The 19720-nt window shown below is 44.2% G+C and overlaps 1 protein-coding gene across 1 annotated transcript in view; it reads left to right on the top strand.

Annotated features, from left to right (window-relative positions):
- Window positions 1-17495, top strand: part of SLC9C2 (solute carrier family 9 member C2 (putative)) — a 51734-nt gene extending 34239 nt beyond the window's left edge. The window contains exons 19-29 of the mRNA XM_016221547.2: window positions 678-827; window positions 1923-1974; window positions 3364-3512; window positions 5553-5678; window positions 6895-6993; window positions 8186-8353; window positions 9713-9844; window positions 11490-11675; window positions 13225-13309; window positions 15225-15286; window positions 16912-17495. Coding sequence (XP_016077033.2) covers window positions 678-827; window positions 1923-1974; window positions 3364-3512; window positions 5553-5678; window positions 6895-6993; window positions 8186-8353; window positions 9713-9844; window positions 11490-11675; window positions 13225-13309; window positions 15225-15286; window positions 16912-16947 — 1245 coding nt within the window. The 3' untranslated portion in view covers window positions 16948-17495. The remainder of the gene's footprint in view (window positions 1-677; window positions 828-1922; window positions 1975-3363; window positions 3513-5552; window positions 5679-6894; window positions 6994-8185; window positions 8354-9712; window positions 9845-11489; window positions 11676-13224; window positions 13310-15224; window positions 15287-16911) is intronic.
- Window positions 17496-19720: the final 2225 nt, after the last annotated feature.

Below are 19720 nucleotides of genomic sequence, written 5' to 3'. Positions count from 1 at the left end.
CTCTGCCCCACCTCTGCCTCTGTGACTGACCGCACTGCCGTGAGGGGCAGCTCCATTGGAATTCTGGCACTTAGCTGTTATTATCCTCATTTTACAGATGAGGACACTGAGCCCTCAAGGTCACTACATAACTGGCTTAAAGTCACAGAGACAGTGAGTAGGAGAGACTGTATTTGAACCTAGGAAGGTTTGTATTTAAAATCCCACTCTCTTCAGTCACTGCCCTCTCTTGTCTCAGCTTATGATTCAAGAAACTTAGTGCTAAGAAGGCTCTTTGATACCCTAAGTTCCTTATCATATACATAAAAAAACTTTGGTACAGAGATGATTGATTCAGTTGGTAACTGTCACTCAGGTTACGGGACCACCTCTCTTGTCTCCTGAAACCTGGAGGTATGGAGAATGGTGGGAAAGTCCCCCTCACAGCTGCAGAGCTAGTAATTCACTGAGCTTTCATTTCTTTAGAGAGTGGCCTTCAAACTTGAGACCTGAAGAACTTGTTAAAACACCCATTCCCAGGCCCATCCCCGAAGTCCCTGGTTCAGCAGGTCTGGAGTGGGCCCTGAGAATCTGCGTTTCTAACAAGCCTCCGGGTGATACTCGGGTCGGTCTGGAGACGACACTTTGGGAACTCCTTCTCATCACGTTTTCAGGTTTTCCCCTCTCCATCATTGCAGATATTAATCCCAATGCTGATCAACGTTGCGGATGTGCAAATCAAGAGGCGCCTCAGCTTGATGTACAGTATCACCAAAGGCTATGTCAAAAGTCAAGAGGATGCCACATTGTTGATAAAACAGATTTCTGGCCGAGAATCAATATATCAGGTAGGAGACGAGCACTGGTCCTTTGGGAAAAAAAAAGCACATGAAAACACCAAAAACCAAACAACAAAACTCAACCACTTAGGTGTTCAAGAAACCAGGCAGTGGCCACTCACCTTTAGAGAAGTCACATACGTGTCCAGACTCTCAGTTACATTCTCTCTTGGGCAGGGTCTGTCTACAGCATCTTACAGTTTGCTGTGGGGCCCATTCGGTGTGAAGGGGGCTTAGCCGCTCTCTGTGCACTTACACAAGCAGGGCTGGACCGCAGTCTGTGGCTGCCGTGGACAGGCCAGTAGTTTGACACCTTCCCAATATTGATTCAGCGTTATCAAGAGAGGAGAAAAACGTAACAAAAATTGTGTAGCTCGCTCTTGTATTCAAGACGAGGGATTTATTACATGTTTTTCTAAACCCAAAACAACAACAGAAACTTAACTGCTTAAACTTGAGACAACAAACAAGTTGTTGTCTGCAAACAGCACTATGCCACGCATTGCACGGGTGCAGAATTCCAGCCACCTGTACCTGGCAGCCTGAGGAAACTTCAGTCGTTAGGTCGCAGGGGTTTTGGTTGTGGCCAGGTGCAAGCTCCAGGAAAACGCAAAGCCAGAGAGTAGCCCCATGAAGAGGAGTGCTTGGGACATTTGACAGACACCTACTGTATGATTGAACAGAGATCGGTGAGTCCTGGGGTGGAGTCATTTCTTCAGCTATGTCAGGAATTATCAGTAGGAAGCATGAACTATTTATTGCTCCCAATAGACTGGCTCCCCAAACAGCTGCTCATTTGACTCCCCTGAATGGGGCTCTATCTCTGAGAATTCTCCTGGTTGCACACTCAGTGCACACTAGTCTTTTCAGGGAAATATTAGGCACAGTAGTTATGCAGGCTACTGACTGCACAACATTCATTGTAACATAAGTGTGAGCACAGGGAAGGCAGCAGAATCGCACAGAGGGTGGAACTGAGCCAAGTATCTCCCCCAAATCATAAACTAAATGAGATTCCTATTACTGCCCTTTCCCCCTCAGATTTTCAAGTCAGAAATGTACTTGGTATTAGAAAGAATTAATGTTCTTCCTAACTTTTTACAGAAATTATATGAAATTTTGGAAACCAACAAACGAGATGCTGTCAAAGAACTAGGTAGGTTGTTAGAGTATCTGATTTCCTGAAATCACACCTTGTGTATGTTACATGCCATTGAGTTGCCTCTGACTCCTGGTGACCCTGTGCATGAGTGATGTCCACAATGTCCCGTCCTCAACAACCCTTTTCGGCTCCTGTAGACTCATGTCTATGGCTTCTTTTACGGAGTCCTCCCATTGCATATTTGCTCTTATCTTTTCCTGCTGCCTTCTGTTTTCCCCAGCATTACTGTCTTTTCCAAAGAACCCTGCCTTCTCCTAATGTGCCCGAAGTAGGACAGCTTCAGTTTTGTCATTTTTGCCTCCAGCAATGTTTCAGGCTTAATTTGCTCAAGGACCCACCATCCCATAATTTAACCAAAAGAAGACAAGTTCATGTTTTCCTTCAATCCTGCAATCACCCATTTACTCATCCAACGAGGATTTATTGTACACATATGATGGGCCATGTATGCAAACAGTGCAGAGCCTGGATAGGGGCATAGGGCTGCTGAGTGGTGAGCTAGACCTCCGGCCCAGGCGTGTCTGACACTAGAACCTGCTCTTGATCATTGCAGTCTTCATTTTACTGGTCTGCTCATTTCAGTTAAAAGAATGACTCGAGTACCTCCCAGGTGCCAGGCATTGTGCTGTGTGTTAGGGTTACAAAGATGGAACAGATGCAGTTTTAGCCTTGACTCCTCATGCTCATGAAAATCGAAAAAATGTGGGATTTGATCTCAGAAGGACCCACCAGCCAAATTCCACGGGCCCTTTGATCAAGTCATTTATTCAGCTATCCAACAAAAATGATATAATTTATGTAAAATTATACATAGAGAATGAGACAACATAATAAAAATAATACTACTGCAATGAAATGAGTTTCATAACAGAGCCAGGCGGGAGTGCCATGGGAGCAAGGCAGAGAGTGGTTTCCTCCTCGCTGGAGGGGAAGGACCTGTTTCAGTTTTCTCATCCCTAAAATGGAGATGAAAATAATGCTGATCCTGCCCTGGCTGGTTTTGCTCAGTGGTTAGAGCCCCAGCCCGCAAATCGAAGGGTCCCTGGTTCGATTCCGGGCCAAGGGCACGTACCTCGGTCGCAGGCCCGATCCCCAGCCCTGTCGGGCGTGTGCGGGAGGCAACCGGTTGGTGCGTCTCTCTCCCATCGATGCTTCTCTCTCTCTCCCTCCCTTCCACTCTCTCTGAGAAGCAACGGGAAAAAATATCCTCGGGTGACAATTAAACAAAATAATAATAATGCTGGTTCTCCAGGCCTCACCAATTCTGTATGAAACAGGGATGAAAGGCTATTGTGTAACTGCTCTGGAGATCACAGGCTGTTATACAAATATTAGTGACCGTGGTCACTGCGTGGCTTGCTCACTGAGTTTTACTCGCGCCAGGACTCATAGAGCACGAGGGGCGTGACGTCGTCATTGCCTTGAAGACCAGGCAGGCGATCCAGACCGTGATCGCGAAGTCCCTGAAACACCTCTCCTTCCTTTGCTCAAGAGGCATTATTGACAGGCACGAGGGCATCGAGATGAACAAGGTGAGAAAGCCGCCTTCTGTGTCGCTGGCTTCCGCCACCCGCCACCCCCACCCCCACCCCCACCCCCACCCCCACCCCCCCCGTGCTGTCGCTCTAGCCGAGTGCAACGAGCGGCGAACCTGGCGGCAGCTCTCATATGCCCGCAGCCTTTGTCAGCGCCCAGGGCGACTGGCACCGATGCTACGTGGCGCGCTCCGTGTCAGAACTGCCAGGTTGCAAGTCAGAAACTACCCGGGGCTGGGTTTAGCACAGCGACGGGCTTGGAGACACAGAGCACCTTACAGAGCCCGCAGCAGCCAGCCCAGGAAGGGCTTGGACAGGACCCAGAGACTTTGCCAGATTCTCCAGTTCTGTCGGGGTTGCCCTGGGTGGCACCTTCTTCAGGCTCCCCCTGCGAGTTCACCAGGTTTTCCTGCTTCTCTGCCCACTGGTGGAATGTGTGCCGCTCAGTCCCACCGGCTGTGGCAGGGGAGGTGGGAGTCACATGATGTCAAACGTGGTAGGGAGAGGACCAACTTGTGTGTGTGTGTGTTTTGTGTGTGTCTGTCCAGGTGGGAGTCAGGGATGGGGTTCTAAGAGGATAGGAACAGGGAAGACAACCTAACCAGTTGTCTGATAAAAGGACTTCTGGAAAATTATAAATGTATTTGCAAAAAATAATTAGGAATATAAGCCAGAGGGGAAAATGTTTAATTCTGTCACTTCACATTTACCAACTGGACAAATAAGAATGTTCTTTCTCTCTTATATAAGGGTCTATCTGCTCCCTGGCAAAAAGCAGAAAAATGGAAGTCCTGGTCCTACATTCTTTCTGTGTTGCCCGCTGATGAGCTGCTTCTGGGTGTCACGTGCTTTTCCTTGCCACCTACAGCTCCCAGCCATGGGCCGCAATGCGCTGGGCTTCTGGACAGTCCCTGGACAGAGTCCTCCCTCCATGGCCCCAGAAGGGAAGTAGGTGTGGGACAGGCCAGCTTCCTCCTTTATTGTCTCTCTCTCCAGCCTCTATAACATCATGGCAAAGGACCGAATGAGAAACGTGATTTCTTGTGTCTGTGAGAGGGAAGAAAAGGGCTACTTTAGAGTATGCTTCGAACTACATCTCTGTACACATTGTGTTTTGTCTTTTTTTCATTTATCACTTTGAAGGCTATATAAGATTCAACTGAATGCTTGATACCCATAAATAAATAATAACCCTTGAAGAGACTTATTTTTCCCCATTGGTTTGTTTAGAAAGGTAATGGGAAAATAATCACCCCTCAGTTACTAATGGAATGCCTACTAATTGTCCAGTTGTCAGTCAAAGAGATCTAATGATCAATCCCAGGGCATAAGGAGCTAGGTAAGTCTATTCAACTTAATTAAGTTGTTGGATATTTACTCTGTGCTATGGACTCTCCTCAAATCGGGGTAATTAACTGGTACAACACTGACCCCAAAGCACATGGGCTCACCCTCATTCTTTCCCTTAGTCATTTGTTCACCCAGTCCACAGAAGTCACATAGTATGGAGGGTGAAACGCATAAGTAAAAATACTGCTGCTCCGGGGCAGCGAGTCCCACAAGACAGACCTATGGGAGATGCGGTGGGAATAGGGCAGATAAGCAGTCATCCCTTACCTGGGGGGAAGCCAGAGAAGGCTTCTCGGAGTCCGCAAAACTGGAACTGTATCCTGCAAAATTAGAAGGCTTGTTAGAGAAGCAAATCATACACATAAAAAAAAAAAAATTCAGAGAACATGGTATTAAATCATATAATAATCAACTATGAAGTTTAGATAACTTGAGATTAAGACAAGGCAGAATATAAGTGTTAAGTCAGTTATAAAGATGATAAATTGAATGAGATTAGGTCAGTGAGAATAGTAACAAGGGGAGAATAGGTGCAAAAAGGGTTAGGGGATAATTTAAATAGGGTGAGAAATGGAGTCAAACATCCAGGGTAAATTTGCATAATTATTTAGAGTTCCTTGGTTTTAACCTAATACCGCTTTGCTGTTATAGGATCTGATCACCATTATTTTGACTGTTTGTTTTTAGGTACTACTTTCAAAAATAAAAGCACTGAATAGATTTCCAATGGCAATCCCACCCCCTACTCCTGACAAATATCTTCATAATATCATCTGGCTGGAAAATAAAGATGTTCTCATTGAGTTCTTCAAGGTAAAGACTCTGTCTTCTGTTCTGGCTCAGGTTTGATGATAATTATTTTCCACCACCCCCCTCCCACCCACCCCCAATGCAAGATTAACAACAACAACAAAAATCTAAAGAGAATCCTGTAATGGCCAGTAAAGGGAAAGTCAACATGGAGGCCCAGCAAAACCTAGAAAAGTAGGTTTCGTTATGAGCCTAACACAATTTGGAAATAAGTTTCTCACACGTTTTTGTAAAATGCAGATCTGTCACCATAATTCTCCTGTTGCAGACCCTTCAGTGGCTTCCCCCTGATTTTGGAAAAAAACACAAATTCTTGAATGAGTCTCTGAGATCCTCCAAGACCTGGCTCTGGCGGACCTCTCCAGCCCTGCCTCCCCGAGGCTGCGTCATGACTTTTCATAGGCCTTGGGCGCTTTTGCCTTAGTTGGCCTCTTCCTCCATTAAAAAGTTACCAAAAATTATACTTTATGACTATGTCCATGTGAAGATGACTATATTAGTACTAACTAGTACTAACTGTTTTAGTATTAAAACATTCTCCTCTACCTAAAAGTTCTTTTATTCCTTCTGATTTTAAGAAACTAAAATATTTTTGTGAGTCCCTAAAACAATTGTGAACCGTAGTCGCTGTACCTGTTGAGACCGAGTGGATAATTGAGTCCTGGTGTCCACGGCACCCTGCCTGGGACATACTGAGTGCTTACCCCAAGCAGATATTCTGTTTGCTTCTGGTCTTTGCATATACTGAACCCTCTGCCCTGAATGGTCTTCACCTCATCAAGTCTTGGCTGGCTGTACCTCTTCCATCAAGCCTCAGCTTAGCTGTCCCTTCTTCTATAAAGTCTTCCCTGGACACCCAAGACACAGTCCTGTGGCCCTTCTGGATTTTTACCAGAACATGCTGACTCTGTCTCCTTAGTCAGAATGATCACACTTTATTGTAAACATCTATGCAGCCCAGCATTTATTGGGTGTTTCTATCAGTCACGGTCCTGATTACTGATCACAAAGTCTATAGTGTGCTTGCTTGTCCCTTTCTTTCTAAAGGTTAACAAGGTATGTCAGTTATTATAATTCATTAAGAAACCAAAGGATATAGTTTGTGTTTTTATGCTACTTGAAAGTCATTTTTGCTTTAAAATCATATTTCTGTTGTGAAAAGTAGACTATGAAGTTGTCCATAGTTTGTGTTGATGTTTTCTTTTCTTTTTTCTTTCAGGAAAAAGCCAGACTTGCCTATTTTGACTATGGGGATGTCATTTGCAGAGAAGGTGAAATGCCACAGGGAATCTACCTAATTATTTCAGGAATGGCCGTAGTAAGGGACTATTTATTCTTTACTTAAAATGTATTTGAAGTATGTAATTATAATGTAATGAGAAATTTAGGAACCAAGAAAGTGTCAAAATGTTAATATAACCTCTTTTCCAAATGAAACCATTTCCTCTCAGAGTGAGCACTACAGTTGAGAGATACTAATACCCAACATCTGAAAGGTGCTTGCTATTTTACAAAATGTTTTCGTAGTCGTTAACTTAATTCCTCACAACAGTCTTGGGAGGAAACAGTCTCTTCCATGATGTTGGGTTAAGGAACCCAGTACTCGGAGTGGCTGAGTTATTCACCTAAAGAAAATGAGAGTCAGGCATGAGGGAGTGGACCACAGTGTCACATCCCCTCGGAGGTCAAATAGGGTTTGTAAAAAGCAAGGATATTCCTCGTTGCACAAAGGGCCTTTGGACCACATTCTAAATTAAATTTTAAAACTGCCCAAGTCCTTTGGAAGCACAAATGCCTCTAAAAGTCTGAATGGTGGTCACTAGAAGAGGGAAGGGTTGTCACAGCAACTTCTTCAGTGACCCTTGGTTCCCTATTTCCTTTGTCTTTGATGTTTACAGCTAAACTTTCTGGGAAATTCTGTAATCCTCTGGTTGGCTCCTGCAGCTTCCCCCTGAAGTCTGATACCTTTCTTCTTTCCCCACCTATGCCTACCAGTCCTTTTCCTGGGGGGAACTCAACCATCTTGTGTTCACCCTAAAAATGTTTTCTTTTGCTGTTTCCTGGTAACTATTCTTAAGCATCTTAGAGGGAGACAGGCTTTTGCTGAAATCATGGCTTGGTTTAGAGGTGGGTTAATTCAGGTGTCTGATTTATGCATTCATGCAATCAAAAGGTGTTTTGTGTTTTTGTTCACTTGAGGCACTAGCTTGTTACAATAAGAATATCTAACGGACTTGGGGGGAGTGACGTTCGTTGCAGACGGCAATGACTGCTTCGTGTGGGATTTTATATAAGAAAGGTTTATAACTAGAAAGCTGTAAAGCTAAAGATAGGAAACAATCCGTGCCTCAGAGAGTTGAAATGTGAAAGAAACCGTGAATTCTGTGAAGCCCAATTCACACCTGAGAGGATTCATAAAGCACCTTTTCCTTCCGCCGTGATGACTGCAGGAAAGGGCGAGAGCCCTGTGGGCCGGGCAAGGGTTTCTAACGTGGGATTTCCCTCTGCAGCTGCACAGTCCGCCCCCGACCTTCGGAATCGACAGTAGCCTCAGGCGGGACAGTGAATCCCACACCTTGTTCACGGAGTACTGTACTTGTGGGGACATAATCGGAGAGCTGAGTTGTCTGCTTAAGCGCGAAATTGAATATACCGCCACCTGTGAGACCATTTTACAGGTAAGGCCCTGGTTCTGTCTGTCTTGTGAGTAACTGGCTAACTCCCCCTCAAGTAAATGAGAAATGCCAGCGTGTCTGCCTCCTTCGCGCTCTGCTGCATTGGCGAGTCCCCCAACCAGCCTGCCAAACGGGCAGGCACATTTGGCAACTGACATCCTGGCTGTGGCATCTGGAGCAAGGTATTTTTTAACCTCGTTGACTGTCATTAAAAAAGAGAATATCGAACTTTTGATGCTACGAAGTCTAGGAAGGAACACGCCTGCATGAAGTGGCGGCTTGTAGAGGCGCTCAGGAAACGGGCACCGGCCGAGAGCAGTGTTTTTAAAGAACGCTCGTTTTTAATCTCCCTTTCTTTCATTTTCCGTTTGCTACGTAGGAAGTTATCTACTGAACAAATAAGTAGCCCGATATCCCACTAGCTGTGGGGGGTTCCAATAGGAAGGAGCCGAAGTTCTTGCTTACAAAGAATCAAGCATTTTGGCGCTTAGATGCAACAGAGTGGGGCCAGAGCCCCAGGGGTGTGCGGCACCGAGGGCGCGTTGCTGGGTCAGCTTCAGACCATTTCATCTCTGGAAGAGGAGAGGAGGCATGAATTCAGTCACAAGGCAGAACTGAATTCACCCAGTTTCATGTAACGTGAATTCTGAAAGCGTTGTCTTCCTTACTCAGCTAAGTATTTCGCCTCTGAAGGCAAAGATTGCACATGAGCTCACTTTATGTACTGTGGCAATAAAAGTAGGTAAGTTGTGTGGCTTAGTTCCTGAATCCTGGGCTCACGAGCCGTGTCCTTATCATAGCTATTGACGGGTGTGGGTTTTCCTGGCCTATCAGTAGGTCTATAGCTTTAATTGGACTGTAAATTGTATTACCTTATACATAGCGAACAGCCTCTTCAGCAACACAGTGCTTTTATTATTATTATTTATTTTAATTTAATCCTTACCTGAGGATATTTTTGCCATTGCTTTTTAGAGAGGGTGGAAGGGATGGAGGGAGGGAGGGAGAGAGAAATATCGATGTGAGAGACACACCGATTGGCTGTCTCCTCCATGTGCCCCGTGCACCCTGACCAGGGCTGGGGACCAAGCCTGCAGCCTGCAGCCTGCAACCGAGGTACGTGCCCTGGGCCGGAATTGAACCTGGGACCCTTCAGTCCAAGGGGCGACGCTCTAACCACTGAGCCACGCCGCTGGGGCTAACAATACAGTGCTTTTAAATGGCAGAGTATCATAATTATATGAGAGCTGATAGTTTTTCTAAGAGGTCTGATGAAGGTTAAATCGACAGGCATCTTGTTTTCTGATGGTCTTGTAACGTCGCTCCGAATCGAGCTTGCCGCATGACGTGTTGTCATTTCAGGCCTGTTTTATCTCCCTGGAGGACTTGTATGAGGGCTTTGATGTCTTCTGGCCATCCCTGGAATACAAAATATGGCTAAAGCTTGCTCTCAACACTGCCTCTCAGTATTTTGAGTCAGTTCTCATCGATAAGGTAAGTGACTCAATTAAAACGTAAGTGAACTTTCATTTACTGTATTTTTTTACAAAATGCACTTCATATTTTTTGTGACAAAGAAAGGACGGTTGCGCCCAATCTTCTAAATTGAGATTCAAGAATATACTTATTTATTTATTCATTTATTTATTTTTATTAAATTTACTAGGGTGACATTCGTTAAGAAGATTCTATAAGTTTCAAAAGTACGATTCTAGATTCCAGAATTTTAACCACTCACTTTTCCTGACTTCCTGCATGTTGTCAGTCCTCTTGTCACAGCTAATTCTCCCAGGCTATCTGCTCTCATCCCTTAAAAAAAAAAAAAAAAAGATTCAGCAAATATTAAATAGGTAGATGCCCCAGAACCAAGCACAGTGTTAATTAAAATGAGTTAATGAACACTCAGCTGCTTATATTATATTCATATAAATCATTCATATAAATCCTGCCTTTTCAAAATCTTTGCTGAGTTGACTAAGCCTCTTTTGTGAACTTTCTCTCCAAAAAGGTAGTGGTTCAAATTTGTTCTTAGACTAGTACAATTTTCAATCCCATATTTATGTCCCATATAATAATTATTTGAGCCCTTATTATGAGTCAGGAACTGGGGAAGTGAAAGACCCGAAGTTCGACAATATTCACTGAATTGAGAGACCGGATATAAATGTTGGATTTTAAAATGAGTATATCTCAAGAGAATGAGAAAACAAACCACAGACTGGGAGAAAATATTTGCAAGACGCATCTGAGAAAGGACTGTTATCTAAAATATCCAAAGAAATCTTGAAGCCCAGCAATAAGAAAGCAAACAACCCAATTGAAAAATGGGCCTAAGATCTTAAAGGACACCTCATCGATGACGATATACAGATGGCAGATAAGCATATGAAAATATGCTCCGTATCCATCATACATCTTCAGGGAAATGCAAATTAAAACATCACTGAGATACCACTACACACCTATTAGAACAGCCTGACAACCTAGCAGAAAACTGACACCGCCAAATGCTGCAGATAGTGTGGAGCAACAGGAACTCTCATCCATTGCTGGTGGGAATGCAGATTGGTGCAGCCACTTTGGAAGGCAGTTGGCAGTAATTTCAAAACTAAAAACACTCCTACCATTTAATCCAGCAGCCGTGCTCCTTGATATTTACCCAGAGGAGCTGAAAACTTATGTCCACACAAAATACTGTACACGGATGTATATACAATTTTATTCGTAATTGCCAAAACTTGGAAGCAACTACGGTGTACTTCAGTGGCTGATTTTTAGTTTCATGCTTTTGTGATCCAAGAAGATGCTTGATATGATTTCAACCTTCTTGAATTTGTTAAAGACTTATTTTATGTCCTAACATGTGGTCTAGCTTTGAGAATGTTTCATGTGCACTTGAGAAGACTCTATTTTCTGCTGCTTTGGGATGAAATGTTCTGTAAATATGAAATCCATCTCATCTAGTGTGTCATTTAAGGTCGCTGTTTCCTTTTTGATTTTTTTGTCTGGAAGATCTATTTGTTGATGACAGTGGATATTAAAGTCCCCTACTATGATTGTATTGCTGTCAAATTTTCTTTCTTCTTGATACCCTGTGTCATTGTGTGTGATTTAGACATTTTGTGTAATTTCATTGTAGGAATTAACATTTGAGAAGTGTGTGGCAGTCAATGTGGCGTATGTGGAGACTGTATCGAACTGTAACGAGATGACTATTGACAGGTCGACCATGAAGTTGGTGATTGTCGTGTATGGCAGTGTGATGGATACAAAGACAGAGAAGCAGTACCTTGCGCCTTGCATCTTACCTACAACCTGTGAGCAGGTAAGGAGGATCATTTCTAAAGAGTCGTTTGCGTTCCACGGTACCGCATAAGTGACTTTAAAACTCAACTGACCACCTTAAAGAGAAATATTACCTGGAGAGATTCTGCAGGTCTCACCTGCCCTTAACAAAATAGTCAAAAGGTACCTAGGACTTCTCTGTACTGTGTGCCTTGCACAAGGGTGTGATCGAGGGGCAGGTGGGAGCTGGGACCCATCTCCTCTCTGCTCACCATGCTGTTTGCCCTGGCACGGGGCTGTGCCCCTAGAGGAAGGACGCATGGGGTGCATTTTTCCTAGTTCACACCAAGGCAGTGACACTCTCTGCTAGTATGTCTCTGGAAGTATCTACACAGATTGGTTGATAATAAGGGAGCAGAGTCAGGACCAGGTCACTTTGTTGCCACCCAGGGCATGTGGGCACAACTTAATAGCAGGCCCTGGGCCTCAACCCATGCCTTTGTAAGGAAGGGAGCTGTGTGCACACCTAGAGGTAATGGGGGATGAGACCAGCAGAAGCAAGGTCTCTAAAAGGTCACCTCCCATTGGACCACAGGGGGATGGGAGAGTGGAGCCCGGGAGTGGGGACAACCAGGAGCCCCTGAGAAGAGCTGATATGCTTTAATCTGGTCGTAAGTTTCTCCCCTTTTGAAGAGACACTTTCTTCCTGTTGAGGCTGGGAAAGGTCATTCATTTAATGGAAATTTATGTCCCGGAAAAGTTGGTAGACCTCCTAAAAAGTACATTTGCCCCTGTTATAACATTCTTATTTTGTCCCAACAATTCAGAGGATGAAGTAAGTTTAAATGTTTTCTTTTAAATAGAAAATGAAAACCTCTTTAGCATTGAAAGAAGGGTGTGTGTGTGTGTGTGTGTCTGTGTGTGTGTGTCTGTGTGTGTGTGGCAGGGACAACAAGAGTAGTATCCGTGGCTGAGTTTGTTGAGACACCAGGGTTTGGAGTCAGGAGTCCTTGGATTTAAAACCTGACCCCTGTGTCCATGAGGTGTGTGGAGCCCAGCCCAGCTGCCTTCTGACGCTCAGTTTCCTCATTAGGATGATAACAGCAGTAGTCACCTCGTAAGGGTATTGTAAGGGTTAAATGACATAATATGAAGTATCTAGAAATGATAGTTATTGTTACTTGTCTGCTACTTGCATTCCGGGAGGACAGATTTTGTGGGTGAAAACTCTAAAAGAAGAAGACCATTCTGCCATGTGGGAAGGCTGGGTCCTGCCTGAACCCTTGAACATCAATGGAGGTGTAAAAGTAACTTAGTGGCTTCTGTTTTAAACTGGGAATTTCCAGTCCAGTTACAAGTAAGGAACAGAACATTCCTTTCTGATGTCTATAAATATGCAAAAGATAATTTGCTGGTAGAAGACTTTTTGAAGCTATGTTAAAGAGGGTTTGAAGTGGGAAAGACAGTGTAGGCTGCAGGCCCAGTTCTAGGTTTTGGCTTATTTCTAATATTCTTTGGAAAGGTTAGGAAGCAGCCAGCTTAGAGATGAAAGAATGCGCTTTTGACTAATGCAGACTTTTCTTATTTAGGTCCAGGGAACTTCAGATTTAAGTAAGTTACTGATTATCCAAGAATCTGAGTCTGGCGAAAACACCACTAGTTCCAAGGTCATAGGTAAGGGGTATCCCCTTAGTGGTAGGAAAACCATTGGGAAGGAATTTTGATAAATGTAAAATTAAGTTGATTTGAGGGCCTTGTGTGGGTTTATCATCAACCCCCATTCTTGGGCCCACCCTGACTGCCGCATTGTTTCTGGGAGGTCACATATCAGAGACTTCTAGACGCTGAAATCCAGGTGGCTCCTTCTGCTCTCTGACTTTCCCTCCATACCCTTGTTGGGTCGGGGGAGCAGCTTCTGTTTTACCCTGTTCCTGCCCTGGTAGGCTGGAGCCACATAGCACCACTGGGGAAGAGTAGGAATGGGAGGGCCGGATTTGCACAGTGGGCCCAGGTGTGGGGAGCTGGTTTGCTCCCAGCAACCCAAGGGGAATACGGAACCCGACCCATCCTCACTGGGTATTCCAAACCACGGTCATGGCCACAACTCAGATGACGTGCTTTGAGGTGTGCTTCCACAGTCACCAAGTACTTAGAGTCACTGGATGTACATTAGCACCCAGTTGCATGTATCACAGGGCTAAGCAGTATACAAAGGAGACTGGATAGGAAGCCCTTGCTCTAGAGAAAATGCATTCAAGGTCTTCCATTCAATGCTCAGCGTCCCTGCCTTATGGAGCCCCCTTGTCACTATTACTTCATCTGCCCCAGCTTAAAGGAGTCCTCCTGATTTACTTCTCTAATTAGCACCATCCCCAGTGTTTAAAATTTGTGTGACCTGCTAGTTTAGACATAATGCAACTCTTAGTGAATTGCTAATTGGGGGGTGGGCGGTATACATGACTTCAAATTGGGTGCCTAACGCGACACTTTATTCATGGTTTGCATCTCATTGTTTCTCATTTGCATAATTCTTGTAAAATGCAACCCCACTGTGTGTTGCTCACTGTGCGGAGTGAGTGAGCCAAACAAGGCGTCTACCCTTGTGGGGAGGAGAGACAGACATTCAATATGTAATCTCACTTATCCCCTAGAAGCAAGTTCAACTCAGACATTCTTAGGGCTCACTTTCCAAGCTCTGTTCAGGGGTTATATGCAGCATCTGATTTTGGGAAGCTCCCTCTGCTCCTGGGCCTCCTGTCCGAGCTGGCTGACACTGAGATGACCATTACGGCAGCCTTTACGGTCCCTTTGCATCTGCCACTCTGCCTCTCCACAGTACTCATGGGCACAGCAGTGTATGGCAAGCCTTGGGATACCCTGAGGGATACCCTGAGGGCTGTTGAGTCAGAGATCCTGAGTGGAAGTAGGGCACAGGTCCCTACTCTTCCTGGACCTGTAGGCCTCTCTCCTTCCTTGAATGATTCTAGGGACACTGAGGGAAATATATCACTCTGTATTCCCCAATGAGTTGGGGACAGAAGTGACATATGGTAGGCCCATGGACTGGATCCAGCCTGTACACTGGATTTCACCCATATACATGCTTTCTTTTACAATTTAAAAATTAGTTGCCAAGTATAAGCATCCAGAAATTTCACATTAAAAAAAAAAATCCAGATTTTGAGCTTTTCTTGAAGAAGAAAAAAAATCAGAACATCTGCCATCACTCACTCCTCAATCCTGTACGTAGCAACAGTCAGACAGAGCTGAGTACTAGCTGGCTCCTATTGGGGAAGCAGATGCTGTCCAGTTTGCCACAGTCTACACTGCTCCCTCTTGTCTTATATCTAGCTCACTTTAATCATGTGTGTGACCTGCCTGCTGTCATTTGAGTTTCTCAGTCCTGTATTGGACATCGGGAGCCTATTAACAAACCTCCCTGCGGGAAGAAAGTTAAGAGCCCATTTAAAAGGAAGGGAAAGGGAAACCTATGGGGAGAAAGCAAATTGATACTGCAAAATATTCTTCTGCTACTTTTATTCTTAAATTCCTAATTTGGTTTTTGTGTTTGATGCATGTGTTTGAATAGACCCAGCCAGCAGTGGTCCTCAAGTGGCCAGCAGAGAGCACCACTGGAAGCGAAAAGATGAGGTAAGAAACTCGGCGCTTGGGTCAGAGCTTCCTTACTGTGCGTATGAAACCCCGCAGCTGAAATACACTGTGAAGTCAAACAGCCAAATGTGGGTGCTGAAAAAAGAGACTCTTAGCGAAAGCTCATTGATCTGGAAAAATCAGGATCAAGCTCACCTGAGCTACTTAAAAATTAAAATTATAGAATATTTTTGAAAGATGCCATTTTGCTCCCCTTCCCCCACTTTCCACCTTCCTTCTTCCCTTCCTTTGATGTTTAGTTCAAAAGTAGAGATCTCTGGGATTGGGGTAGGGAAGGCCACTAACATCTGAGCATTGATGCTTCCCCCTTTGGGGTCTGCATTTTCCATGGATGTCTGGGTGCTGTGCTGGGGGCACATGGGGCCACAGGCTGGTCATGGGCACCTTCCTAGCGTATCAGTTTCACTTGATATTTTAAAGGAGAAAGTTAACTCATTTCACTATTAGGTTATATGAAAACACATATTCTGGAGTAGGATGACAAATTTGCATGGATTTTTAAGATAAATTAAGAAACCTCAAAACATTTTATTAGGGAGCCACTTAGGTTTGGCCCCAACTTTCCTACTTTCCTCAGCAATCAGGGCTAGTTTAGAAAAGTTTAAGACGTGCTGGAAGCCATGCCTAGAGTTGGGGAGGGAGAGGGCTGATCACATTGGGCCAGGACAGAGGCCCATCTAGTGGCTGGGGGGGGGGGGTAGCCTGCAGATACATTACTCAAGGGGTCTCTGTTGGGCGCTCTAACAGAGCTCAGTTGGGCCCCAGCCCACTGCTGAGTGAAAAAGGCAGCTCTGACAAGAGCAATAGGGCACTTGGAAAATGCAAAGTCGGCCAGATAGCAGTAATGGTGTCAAGAATGGGCTTCCGGGGTCTTCAGCCCTCTCCCTCCCCCAGATGCCAAGTCACCCCAAATAAACATGCCCTCTAAATATGGTGAGCCTGTGTAAGTGCAGCTTCAAGCCCACCATACCCCTGACCAGACAGCCACCCTAAGGCCCTTCTAATAGACATTCTGGTCCTGCCATTGTCATTTCTGACAACCCAGGTGGTTTGTAGTGTGTTTTGTTTGGGGACAGAAAGTTGCATTGACCAAACTTATGGTTAATGAGCCTTTTAAACAAAGCAACATAGTTCTTTTTAGTCACTTTCTCCTCTTTCTTATAGAAGCCCTATTTCACAAATGAGAAACCTAATTAGGAGTCAGGTAATTGGGTTCGTCATTGGTCACTGTTTTGTTCCAGTCCCCATTATTTAAAAACATTCTCATTCTGATTTAAGAAAAAAGTTTCCAGTTACCCTGTAATCAGTCACAAAGTTAATTGGAATTCAATTCTCCTAGCATTTCTCTTTTCCTTGAGAGAGAGACTACTCTAATTGAATTAATGTAGTATCTTTTTATAAGCTGACGTTGGACGGTATAGAGATGCACACGCCTTTACTGACAATGTATCACTCAAAGTCCTTAAAATGTAAGATCTTTTAGAGGGAATGTTCCAGATAATAAAATGGAAACTTTTCATAAGTTTTCTGGCATATTTAAGTTCATTAGGTTTTTTTCTGAAATGCACATAGTGTAATATTTTACTTTTGACTTTCTTTTATAGTTGGACACTGGATCTCATTATAGAAAAGGACATTAATGGCACTAACCCGATATGTGAAGTCAGGTTAAAGACGGAGCCAATATCCTGGCTCAAGTGCGGAAGGATTATCTGACGAGAAGTTGATAAAACAATGTACTGCTGCATTTATTTTATAAGCAATTGATTGGTTGTTGCAAAAGCTCCAGTTTTAAGTAGTTGCATTATACCTGAGCTGTTCAAAAATTCTCCAGGGTAAGATGATCTCAGAACTCATGGCCTACCAATGGAACCCTGCTCCAGGGGAGAGCAAGTCATAGTAAAATACAAGTTGTTAAAAGCATTGTACAATATACTACCATCTAAAGCACAGAATCCATAACTGTGATTTGTGATATTGCTATAATTAGTGCTCCCCTAACATTTTCCAGAGTAAAGTGACTCCCCCCTCCCCAATTTAGTGACTATTGATAACTGGATGTGTGTTCCATAATCTTACTTACTGAAAGCAAAGTTGAGAAGTTAACAATCTTACATTGCATAGTACTGTTTGATACGATTTTCATTTTGTTTTTAAAAGTCAAATAAAGTTGAGTTTGTGGTCTGTTTATTAGATTTCATTGTTCCTTTTCAACAAAACTTTGAAAGAATGCAAGCCTCTGGACTCTAGGGAAAACCATGATAGAAGGAAACACAAGAGAAAGAGTCAAGCCTCACTATTTCTGAAGAGCCTTCTGGACACCTAGCATGTAGGTCAGCCTTTCGAAGAGTGGCTGTGGAGTGCCCCTGTGTCATGTGAGGCCGCCCATTACAGAAACCCCAAGTGGCTTCATTTTTCTGGTGTAATCAGATGCCTGGATATAGGCAGAAGAGGACTGGTGCCATGGCTTGAGGCATCATCACGGACCCAGGCTCCTTGTAGCCTCCCCCTCCTCCATCCTTGGCTGCTTTGCCTCTCAGGATGGCAAACCTTCACCAGTCACTCTGGGCATCCCACCGGCGTTTCAGCTGGACAAGGAGCTTTCTCTTTTACGAGGCTTTGCCTTTAGTCAGGAAGGGGCCCCACCCAGGGAAGCACTGTCACATGCCCACACCTGAAGTGAACTTTAGCTGGCACCTTACCTTGTCAACCCTAATACAATCTGAGTGTTTGTAGTAAAGACCAGGAATGGGTATTGGGTGCAGTGTCTGCTGTACTCGGCATCGATCACCTGGGTTGTTACAAATGAAAAACTTCTGGCCACCTGTAGAACCAGTGTCTGGGGTGGGCCCTGGGCTCTGCATTTTAACACGTTCCTCATGCAATTTAATGCATTTTGAAGCTTGAGATCTGCAGTCCAGGGAATAAATTAGCAGAAAGCTGATGTCTGCCCTCCAGTCTCACTTTGAAAGCACATCACCATGTATTTGAAAGAGCTGTAGGACAAAACTCCACGCCTATCCATTCTGTGCTTATTCTTTGAAGTCACATGGGCTGTCTCAGATTCCTTACGCTTCTCTCATAGCCACCATGGTCACACATTCACTTTCAATTAATAAATCTTTGGATGCATAGTGTAGTTTATTCTGTTCTTCCTATGAAAATTGAGCGCAACAGTTCTCGATAAGGGAACTCTACTCTCCATGCCCAAGCGTGTTAAAAATATGCTAAGGATCACTTCTACGTGGAAATACACACTCATTATGTAGTATTTTATAATTGGAAAGGAATTCGTTCAGTCTCATGGATTCATGGCTGCTTAGTAATTTGATGGCACAGGAACCCCTTTAATTTGAGCTTTTAAAGGATTTTTATATTGACGTCATCTTTCTGGGTAGAGTAGATATAGCCAAACAAAACACTTTAAGGTATGGTGCCTGAGCGAGTGATGAGAGGGACAGTAAGTTTACTGGGGGAAAAGGTGATGAGTGAGATTTCAATTTTGCAAACTCAGTGGTAAATGTTCCATCAGCCAGTAAAGACTCAAGTTTGAATAATTAATGTTGGAGGGTTAGACTTTGAACTGTCACTATAAAAGAAAGTTGAAGTCACTCTCCATGAGACGACTGAAGGTGGCAAACAGCAATGGCAGAGAGCAGTGAGGAACTTAATAGGAAGGTTACAAGAGATGGAGGGGCCAGGTGTTAGTCAGAAGAGATGCTTTCAGAGGACCAGGCAGTATTAGTTCTTTGAGGGTAGAATACATTGTGACTTGGAGAAGAGATGAGAGCAGGATGCCAGCCCTTGTAGGTCTCCTTCCGATTAGCATTCGCCAGGATATTGTGAAAACTTGGACTTTTTTTACCCTCATTCTCAACCTTCTTAGTGTCAACCACCTTTTTAAGGAAACTAAAAGGCCTAACAACTTCTCTGACACATGGCACCAGGGACTGTATTTTACTAAAAAATATAGAGGGCTACACACGAGACTGTACCAGGTGTGCGACAGACACTTCTTTCCAAACCTAGGGCTTTTTAGCACAGCGCAAGTCCACGACACCATGAGTTGGGAGTAATTAGTACTCTTTCCAGAAAAGAACACCTACGTGCACCATGATCCTCAAGATTCGTATTCTTAAGCTCAGCAATCCCATTAAGGCATTAGGAGAGCTTGTTACATCAGGGGTCACAAACTCAAGGGACTATAGGACCCAGGCAAGTACCACGAAGGAGCAAAGCTGGCCAGGTGCTGTGATGAAGTCATAGGTCAGCTGCACCTCCATGTTCATTATTAAAAATTTTATGTATCTGTCTTTGGACAGAAGTACCAATGCCAGTTCCAGCGAGGAAACCTCTGCCCACAGGACACGGGTCTCACCAAGTATTTCAAAACGTGACAACAGAATTCTCTGA

This window comes from Miniopterus natalensis, chromosome 19, assembly GCF_054644295.1.
Source record: "Miniopterus natalensis isolate mMinNat1 chromosome 19, mMinNat1.hap1, whole genome shotgun sequence".
NCBI lineage: Eukaryota > Metazoa > Chordata > Mammalia > Chiroptera > Miniopteridae > Miniopterus > Miniopterus natalensis.
The sequence above is the reverse complement of the archived record's forward strand: the minus strand, read 5'-3'. Positions and strand labels throughout refer to the sequence as shown.